At 56.9% G+C, this 9,970-nt stretch overlaps 1 protein-coding gene across 1 annotated transcript; it reads left to right on the forward strand.

The window, feature by feature from the left end:
- The first annotated feature begins 5,405 nt into the window (after positions 1-5,405).
- Positions 5,406-7,612, forward strand: LRRC10B (leucine rich repeat containing 10B). Its single transcript, XM_025987458.2, has one exon. It carries the CDS (start codon positions 5,588-5,590, stop codon positions 6,464-6,466), a length of 879 nt encoding a protein of 292 aa, XP_025843243.1. The 5' UTR covers positions 5,406-5,587; the 3' UTR covers positions 6,467-7,612.
- The last annotated feature ends 2,358 nt before the right edge of the window (positions 7,613-9,970 follow it).

The following is a 9,970-nucleotide window of genomic DNA, read 5'->3' on the forward strand; positions in this document are numbered from 1 at the left end:
TAAAATTTTAATATTTTGGGGCGCCTAGGTGGCTCAGTTGGTTAAGTGTCTGAGTTCAGCTCAGGTAATGATCCCAGGGTCCTGGGATCTAGCTGCACTGGGCTCCCTGCTCAGTGGGAAGCCTGCTTCTCCCTCTGCCCCCTAGTGTTCTCTGTCTCTCGCTCATAAAAATAAATAAAATCTCTTTAAAAAACTGTATTTCTCATTCACCTGACACTTTAATGTGGGTTAGGTCACTCAGCTCTAAGTGGTGACTTGAGGATCCAGCTTTTCCACCTTTAATACTGCAGAAAATCAAAAAGTAGAGGATTGTGTATGGATGTGGCATATATCACCTGCCCACCTCCACTAGCCCAGTGAGGGTCCAGGCCCCACCTCATTGGCCTGGGAGAAGTAGTTGGGCTGAGTGCTCGGGAAGAAGAGGAAAACAGAAGTTGAGACCCTCAGCAGCCCATGCCACAGGGAAGGGGGGGGCATGCAAGTATTTGGCAGTCATGATTGAGACCTGGGTCTATAGTCAGTTTCAGAACAAAAGATCCAGCCTGCACTTGACCACAGATCTAGGAATGAATTAACATAAGGGCAGCTGCTAGCCATGACCACTGTGGCTTCTTCTTGGGAGAAGGAGCTTTCATGGCCAGAACCCATTAGAAAGATCAGGTTCCTGTCCATGGCAGGAAGGTGCAGCCTTCGCTCTCATGGCCTCTTTTGCTCTACCTCTGGTGTCCTTGGAAGGGACAAAGGAGAAGTCTCACCTTTCAACAAACCAGGCAGGTCACTCTCAGAGCTCAAGTTCCAGGGGAATGTGATCCTCGGGGCATGTCTAGGCTCTAGTTTCAAGGGAGTCTGGGGAGCAGGTTGGCAATGGCTGAGCTAGCCTCATGAGTTTGGCTACCTATTGACGGGCCCTGGTCTAATAATGGATCGGAGACTGCCTGGAATTTGCTGATAGAAAACCCTGAGCCCAGATCACAGTCCTGGGGTGCCCCTGGACTTGGGGACCTCTTTGCTCTGTCTTCTTGAACCTGTTTGAGGTTCCTCGGCTTGTCCTGTGGGTTCTAGGATGCTCCCAGTTGGTCAAACACATGGATCCCTGGAGCCTGGGATCAAGATCTCCAAGTAGAGCAGTCCTGGAAGCCTTTTTGCTGTTTGCAGAATGGGGGCAAGCATTTGGACAACCTTGGTGGTTTCTCCCAATTTCCCCCAGCCGAGAGATATAATGAGACGTAGTAGGAAAAGCCCAGATGTTGCTTTAGGATGGCCTGGTTTTGCCCCTTCCTAGCTGGGTAACCTTGATCGAGCTACTTGTTTGAATTCATTTCCTCTTCAGTCAAAGAAGGGAGATTTAATACCTGCCTGGCAACCCTGCGTTGGAAGGCAGATGAGAAAACCTACAGGTGATCAATAAGTGATAACCAGCATTTTTCTGTGGAAGAGAACCAAGACGAGAGGGGTACAAGTTGCACAAACTCCTTCCCCACCAACACACACACACACACACACACACACACACACACACACACACACCCCACCCACTCCCTGCACTCCTGTCCCAGGGTGTCAGCACTGCCCTGGAGTACATTTCCCTTAGACATCTGCCTGCATGATTTGCCCCCTCTCCTCCTTCCCATCTTTTCTCTGAGGCCATCCTGTCAATGAGGTCTCCCTTGCCACTCTGTTTTAAATGGGGTCCTCCACCCTCCTCCTCACTCTCCCTTGCTTCATTTCCTGCATCACCTGCCTAGCACCTGACAGACCATGAATGCATTTTGTTGATTATCTCCACTCACAGGGATAGTCATTCTTCAAAGTCAAGGTTTTTTGTCTATAATGTTCACATTCACAGTAATCCCCAGTGCTTAGGCATACAAGTAGGGGCTGCATGTTTATTGAATGAATGCCTGAGTGGAGAGGAGAACTCACATTGGGAGGAGGTACAGGTCAGGGGAATGAGCCGTGGAATGGAAGACATGGTCGATCTCCTCTTTCTCCAAATGAGGGAGGTGGACTAGACCCCAGGAGACCATAAACCCCTGGGAATTGTGCACATCGGTGGTGAGTTCCCGCCACCAGGCATTGTTTTGGGATGAGGGTACCTAACTTCTTGCAGACATTTAGCAGAGCTAAGCATCGTCCCTGCTTTCGTGTTTCAGGGTTGGATCTAAAAGGCTCAAATCCTTGCTAAGAACCTGTGATACTGACAATTCCATGATCTTATTCTAGTCTCAGCAGTGACCAGTCCTGCTAAGCGATCCTGGCCCCAACGAGGGGAATGGGAACCAGAGGGGGCCTTGGCAGGGTCAGCGTAATGGGGAAGAGGTACCCATGGGGACATGGGAAGGCACAAAGGAGACTTATTACTGCATGTGTGACTTTCTTCTTATTATTTGAAAGAAAATAGATATATAGCAAGTATGACAAAATTTGAACAATAGTCAATGCTGAATACTGGGCACAGGGATGTTTATCACAGAGAGCTTTGTACTTTTTCTATATTTCAAAAACCTCACAGATTTGGAGGTGGGCAGAGCAGTCACAGCTCGTGATTAGGCATAGAGAAGTCGTTTCTGGGGGGCTGGAGAGACTTGCACTTCGGGCATTTTTCTGGTGTGTGTGTGTGGGCAAAGGGGATGGCCAGGGTCTGAGCCCATCACTGGAGCAGCTGGAGCCCTTTCTTCCCCCCACTTGCTCCCTTTTCTCGGGTCTCAGTTTCCTGCCTTCCTGGGGAGTAGGGAAAGGCTGAGAGGCCCGGTGCTGGGGGTGAAGCTAATTCATTAGTGACGCTTGACAAGGACTGGGCGCTTGCAGTGCCAGCGTGATTCATCAACATGATTGCCCTGCTGCCAGCCTGCGTGGGCCTGGAACACCAGCACATTTTACCTTTACCCACTGAGAAGGGCCTGGTGGGAGGTGAAGTTACATGATTTACTCAGAGCAAGAAAAAGACTCAGAGGAAAAAGAGGGCTGGTCCCATGTGCCCTTAAACCCAGGAAGCTCTGCTAGGCTTGTGCGGGAGTTGCAGGGGCTCCTGTAGCTCCTGCCACGCCCACAGAGCTCAAGAGGGCTCCCTGGTGCTGGAGTGCCAGCTCCAAGCATGAGCATGTGGCGACTGGGGGTGGGGCTGGTTGGGCTTCCTCCTCCACAGCGAATGTTCCCTTAGGGAAACTGTTTGGGGGGGGGGGGTGGTACTCATCCTCTTCCCCAGCAGCCTGGCTGGGTTTTCTTCAGCTTTTTGGTCTCTTCCAAAAAGTTCTCCCAAATGAGTAGAAGAGAGAGTTGACTGGGGTTTAGATGAAGCCCAGAAGGAACCCAGAACCCTCTTCCACCCCAGGTCTGGTGTCTGGGCTCCCTGCCTCAGCTCAGAGTCCCACCTTCATTTTGTCAGTGCCCCTCCCAGGACAGGGGTCTGTGGCTGGGTTCCCAGCTCACAGCGATACCTGCCTCTGTCTCCCATCACTTGTTTACCCCATGCCTTCTCATTCCTTTATCTGACAAATATATATTGCACATCTGAGCAAAAGAAGTCAGAAACAAACAAACAAACAAAAGGTACTGAATAATCTCATTTATATGAAATTCAAGCACAGGCAAAACTGATCCATGAGGATGAAGGTCAGACTCATGGTTGCCTCTGAGAGGCGGGGACTGACTGAGGGATGCACAGGGGATCTCTGAGTGATGGAAACATTACACGGGTGTTTACATTTGTCAAAACTCATCAAACCATACACTTACCATCTCAGCATTTCACGGTATATAAAGTTTGTTCCCATTTAAAAGATGTTAAAGTTTTTCATTGAATACCTACTAGGGGGACGCCTGAGTGGCTCAGCGCTTGAGTGTCTGCCTTTGGCTCAGGGCATGATCCTGGAGTCCCGGGATCAAGTCCTACATCAGGGTCCCTGCATGGAGCCTGCCTCTCCCTCTGCCTGTGTCTCTGCTTCTCTCTTTCTCTGCCTCTCTCATGAATAAATAAATAAAATCTTAAAAAAAAAAAAAAAAAAAGAATACCTACTAGGTGCCAGACCCTGTGCCTGCCAGGAAGGAGATAAATTTGCCCCCAGGGGAGCTGATGTTCCAGCTTACAAGGGGTTCTCATGCTCACCTTGCATTGGCCACTGCTCTCTGCCCCTGGGCTGGCCTCCCTCCCTCCCTGCGGTGGGGATGAGAGTGGATGTGGGTCAAAGGTCTGGGTCCTTGCTGCCTGGACAGGGTCAGTTACAGGGTCACGCCAGCCAGGTTCAAGGGGAGGCAGGGTGGAGGGGAGCCTGCAGATGCTGCTGCCTGGCTCTAACTTCTACTCGCTGTATGACCTAAGACAAGTTCCCTAGTCCCTCTCAGGCCACTTTCCCATCTTTCATATGGGACTAATGATGCTCTCCTTGAAGTTTTGGCAAGAGAGTTAAATGCATCATCATGAGAAGATTCATCGTTTCCATTTATTGGTGTGGTACATGATTAAGAGCACGAATTCCAGCCACTCACCAGCGAGGTGACCTTGGGCAAGTCACCCACCTCAAGTCAAACCCTCAGAGCCTTAGTTTCTCCACCTTTAACATCGGGGTGACGAGGGTGCCTACCTCAGACGTGTGGCCAGGATTGGGCGCAACGCTGTTAGTACAGCGCTGGGACCTGGCAGCCTGGGAGTAAACGGGAGCAGGAGCGAGCTCTGGCAGGAGAGCTCCGAATGGTAGGCGAGGAGGCCGGCACGCAGCCGTTGGTGAGAGCCACAGAATGACCGTGGTCGTCCTTGGGGGCGCTCAAAGGGGCTCACGCGTCCTGGTCCTCTGCCCACCGCCGCCACACGCAGACTTGGAGGGACGTGGCAGGAGCCTGGGGGTGAGTGCCCTAGCGCGGCCCTGTGGGGCAGGGGGCGGGGCCTGAGGGCGGGGCCCAGCCCGCGCCCCCAAACCCCCAGATATGACCCACCCCGAAAAGGGCCGGAAAGTAGCACTGCTCCGAGTTACCATCGTAAAGTGACCCCAGCGGGGAGAATGGCGATGAACGGCCGAGAGCCACTTTCCTTAGGTCCTCGGTTCCTTCTAACTCGCGGCGCCTGGTCCACACTACTGGTCGCCGCACGGCTCCTGGTGCCGGAGGTGTATACGGCGTCGGGCGTCGGGCCAGTGCGGGCGCAGCGCCAGACCCTGGGGCGCGGACCTTGAGGCCCCCGCGGGTCGCCGGGCCCCCGCTCGGGTGGCACCCAGGCCCCGCCCCGCTCTGCCCCGCGTCCGCCCCATTGGCGGCCGCACGCGCGTCGGGGGTTGCCAGGGCGACGGGCCGCGGAGCCGCGAGTCCGAGCGAGCCCGAGTCAGTCGGCCTCCGGCGGAGGGAGCGGGGGAGGCCGGGGGGCGGCGGCGGAGGGCGGCGGCGGCGGCGGCGGCGGCGGCCGAGCCCCGGGCGGGCGCCTCCTCCCGGCCCGGCCCGGCCCCCCCTCCCGGCGCGGGAGCAGGCCGGGGCGGGGGGCCCCAGGAGCCCGCGCAGCCTCGGCCCCGTCGGGGAGGCCCGGGGGCGGCCAGGGCGGGGCGATGCCGGGAGGCGGCGGCGGCGGCGGCGGCGGCGGCGGCCCCGGCCGGGGCCCGTGACCATGGGCATCGCCGAGTCCACGCCAGACGAGCTGCCGTCGGACGCGGAGGAGCAGCTGCGCAGCGGCGAGCAGCAGCTGGAGCTGAGCGGGAGGCGGCTGCGGCGGCTGCCCGGCGCCGTGTGCGCGCTGAGCCGCCTGCAGAAGCTCTACGTGAGCGGGACCGGGCTGCGCGAGCTGCCCGAGGAGATCGAGGAGCTGCGCGAGCTGCGCATCCTGGCGCTCGACTCCAACAAACTGGAGCGCCTGCCCGACGGCCTGTGTCGCCTGCCGCGCCTCACTCGCCTCTACCTGGGCGGCAACCGGCTGCTGGCGCTGCCCGCGGACTTCGCGCAGCTGCAGAGCCTGCGCTGCCTCTGGATCGAGGGCAACTTCCTGCGGCGCTTCCCGCGGCCGCTCCTGCGCCTGGTGGCGCTGCAGTCGCTGCAAATGGGCGACAACCGGCTGCGCGCGCTGCCCGCCGAGCTGCCGCGCATGACGGGCCTGCGCGGCCTGTGGCTCTACGGCAACCGCTTCGAGGAGTTCCCGCCCGCGCTGCTCCGCATGGGCCGCCTGCACATCCTCGACCTGGACCGCAACCGCCTGGGCGGCTTCCCCGACCTGCACCCGCTGCGCGCCCTGCGCGTCTTCTCCTACGACCACAACCCTGTCACCGGGCCCCCGCGCGTCGCCGACACCGTCTTCCTCGTGGGCGAGGGCGCCGTCGAGCGAATGGCCGAGCGCGACGAGCCCACGCCCCGGCCGCCGCCCCGGCGCCCGGCCCGGGCCTTCGAGGACGAGGAGGAGGAAGACCTACTCATAGGGAGCAGTGGCTCCCGGGCCCTGGGGCTTCCCGGGGGCAGCCTTCCTGCCCTGGAAGCCGCCCCGGGACTGGGCACCTGAGCCCCATGCTCCGGGCGATGGACCTGGGCCTGCTGGGAGCAGGGGCTCTGGGAAGGCCTGTGGGGACGACGGACCCCTGCCTTGGGGCAGCAGAGACAGCTGCAGGGACAGGCAGGCCCGGGGAGATACGTGGGAATCTTCACGTATTCCTGGTTGATAAGAAGCCTGCCCCCTGGCTGATCCCTGGGCAGTCCTCAGACCCAGAAGTCCTGGCTTAGTCTATCCCCTGTGGCTCCGTCTAGGCTGGTAGAGTCCCTGACAGCACAGTAGAGATGCTGGCTTCCTTCTGGAACCAGGGCACTGTCCACAGAATCCTCACCCCGGGCCGAGTCTGGATGTCCGGGGTTCCGCACCAACCCTCTTCCTCCTGGAGTTTGGATCTCCCAGACCCATCCTTTCTGGTACAGGAGCCGCTACCTCTGGGGTGGACCACATGCCTGTGGGAGACAGACTTGACCTTGGAGGAGGGCCTGGGCCACGCCCCAGTGCCCAGGACAGAAGTGGGAAACTGGGATTGGGGCCCCAACGCAACACCAACACCGAAGCTGCCCTTGCTCCTCCCCCGGGCTCATTGCACATACCTCCCTCTCCAGGCATCCTAAAATTTGCTTGGGGGAGGGGGCGCTTGGAAGGCAGGGTCTCCACCCCCCACCTTTATTCTGTTCTGTTCTCTCGGCTCATGCCTGGAATCTTGCTGGAAGAAGAGCACGCTCTCTCCCTTTCCCACAGCCTGAGCCTTCCAGCTATCAAGTTTGAAAAGAAGCCACTGTGCCTCTAGGGCCTCCTGCGTGGAAGAGAGAGGTTCTCTGCTCTGGGAATCTGCTCCAGAGCCTCCCCCACTGCCTGCACTCTCCATTCCCTTAAATGGACACAGTCAGGGTGGCTGGCACTGCGTGGGGGCATGGGACAAGCACTGTGTGCCTCCACTCCGTCACCAGGGACAGCCTCAGGGGTGAGGAGTAGGGTGTCGCTCTGCGATTCCCAGGGCCGAATCTTTCCCATCCAAGCAATAACGGGAAGAGGGGGCCAGGGCCAGGGACACTCAGGGACATCATCAGGGGCTGGGGCCCCACATGGTAGTGTTATCTTTAGGAAGGAAAAAAAAAAACTGGCTGTAAACATAAATTATATTTCTTGGAGAAAGAATGTGCGTTTCCCACATGCCTGTTTATTTATAAGCCCTGGGAGCACCGGGTCCCATCGCTATGGGGAACCTGGACTTCCCTTGGCACTGCCCTCTGTCCACATGCCCCAGCTCTGTGTCAGGCTGCCCACGGCCAACAGTCGTGTCCTGACTGGGGAACTAGTAGCTGTCCTCAGTTACAAATGGCTTTGGCTGCTCGAGGCTAGTCTCCTGTCTCGTTTTCACTTGCTCTGCCTGCCAGGCACCCCTCTCACCCCCTTTTCTGTCCTTTCCAGCTTAATTTGTAGGTTCCCGGCTCTTAATATAATTTGAATCTCCCTCAAGCTGGGCTGACCTTTCTGTCTTCTTTTCACTGGTACACTCCCCACCCCCACCCTCTCGCCATATTTCTATTCTTCCCTCCTTTCATCTCCCTCACCTGGTTTTCCTTTTTTTTTAGTCTCTCCCTCTTTATCTCTTTTTTACTCTGTCATGGTATTACTTTCTCCCCTGGTGGTTCAGGGGAAAAAAATAAAAATTTTAAGAAAAAAATCTAAAGCATCAAGCCTAGAGGCCCATCTCCCATGAGAAGATGGTGCCAGGCCACCATCACCATGGTGACAGGGCTGATGTCATACAAGACCCAAAGGTCAGGTCCAGCCCAGCAGCTCTAGAGGGAGGCTTGCGATGGCTCTGGGAGCAGTCGGCTTGCAAGTGAGAGACAAGACCTTGAACAGACAGAAGGAGCTGGTGTGTGGGGAAGATTGGAGGCTGCCTCCTGCTCCAGGAGGACGAGGGGGTCAGGGGCTTGGCTGCAGACCTTATCCCTCCCAGGGTTCCTCAGGTGCCTCTGCTCCCCTTGCTGAAGCTCTGTCAGGGCCCACGGGCCTTCTGGGATCTGGGACCTGGGAGGAAGGAATTCAAGATTTTAAGATCACTCAAGATGGGAACGCAGCAGACCAGAGACTGTCCTCTTGCTCTGTGACTCCTACTAGGGCACAGAGGAACTAGCCCTGGGTCCAAACTCAGAAGGCATGGGTTCCAGTCCTAGTTCTGCTTTTGACCAAGTGACCCTGGGCAAGTCATGGTCCCCTCGGCCTCAGTTTCCCCATCTGTACACACAGCTGTTGGGTTTATTTAGATCTGATGCTACAGCTCAGGACGCCATGGAACCTGGTGTTTGTCTTCCTTCCTTTCAAGCATATCTTAGATGTAGGGGAAATAGGGGTTTGGGAAGAGCCCCAGTCGCCCCAGAATAACTGCTGGCCCCAATAGCCCAGATTTCCTTCCTCTCATTGGTGTATTTCCTTGTACCTCTCCCACTGCTTCTCTTGCCTGAGAACTCTAGGTGGGGCAGAGGCCCCGTGAGTACCCCTGAGCCACTTCCGGGAACAGAGGGCCCTGCCTTGCTGCATTGTCAAACATGGCACCCTTATCCACAGCCACTCACAAGCCAAGCAGGGGCTGCCAAGGCTGAGTTTCTCTCCAGGGAGAGTCAGAGCCCAATTCCTAGCTTTGCTATTTGCTTGCTCTATCACCAGGAACCAGTTCCTCTTGGAAAATTAGACAGTTTGGTTAAAGTGGCTGTTGATTCCTGGCTTGAGAGCACTATTGAGGGTAGTCTTGGTCTCCATATGGAAATGGAGAGACCAGGGTAGGAAGGGGGCCATTGCCAAGGACAGCTGGGCATCATAGATCCCCCTCAGTGCTGAAGACAGCACAGTATTGGGAGTCCCAGCTCACCCCTCATCTAACTGCCTGTGACTGCTCACTTGGCCTTGGGGCAGCAGGAAGAAGGGGAAAAGACTTTTGGGGGATATTTTTAACAGTGGCCCTGTCCATAGTGCCCCAGGTTGTCTGGGGCAGTCAGGGGCAGGTGGGCTTTGGGGGAGAATGCTGAGGAAGCCCTGCAAGAACTGTGTTTGTGCCAGGAAGTTCGGCATCCGAGCAGGAGGGCAGGCAGTAGGGACTGTGATGACAAATGAGCAGAGGCAGCGGCAGGGCTAAGGACAGTCCCAGTGAGGGAAGGGGCTTGCTCATCGATGGGGTTCAGGCCGCCTATCCCAGTGCTGAATCCACACCCTGGGAGATCCCCTCTGTCCTAAGCTGATGGTCAGATCTCCATGTGGAATGGGTGGGACCTGCTCTTGCCCTCTCCCAGAGCCTCTCCAGAGCCAGACCTGGCCAGCAGAACAGCAGAGACTGGTGTGTGTGTGCATGTGTGCATCCTTTCTTAATTTTGTTACAGTCACCCCCGGCTCCTGACCCACCCTCTGGGGCTTGGGAACTGGAGGCCCTGCCCAGAAGCACCTCCCTGCCTCCAATGCCACTATATTGGCTCGCTCAGCCACCTGCCCCAAAGCTTCCTTAAGACACCTGGA

The sequence above is a fragment of the Vulpes vulpes genome, chromosome 5 (assembly GCF_048418805.1).
Source record: "Vulpes vulpes isolate BD-2025 chromosome 5, VulVul3, whole genome shotgun sequence".
Classification (NCBI taxonomy): domain Eukaryota; kingdom Metazoa; phylum Chordata; class Mammalia; order Carnivora; family Canidae; genus Vulpes; species Vulpes vulpes.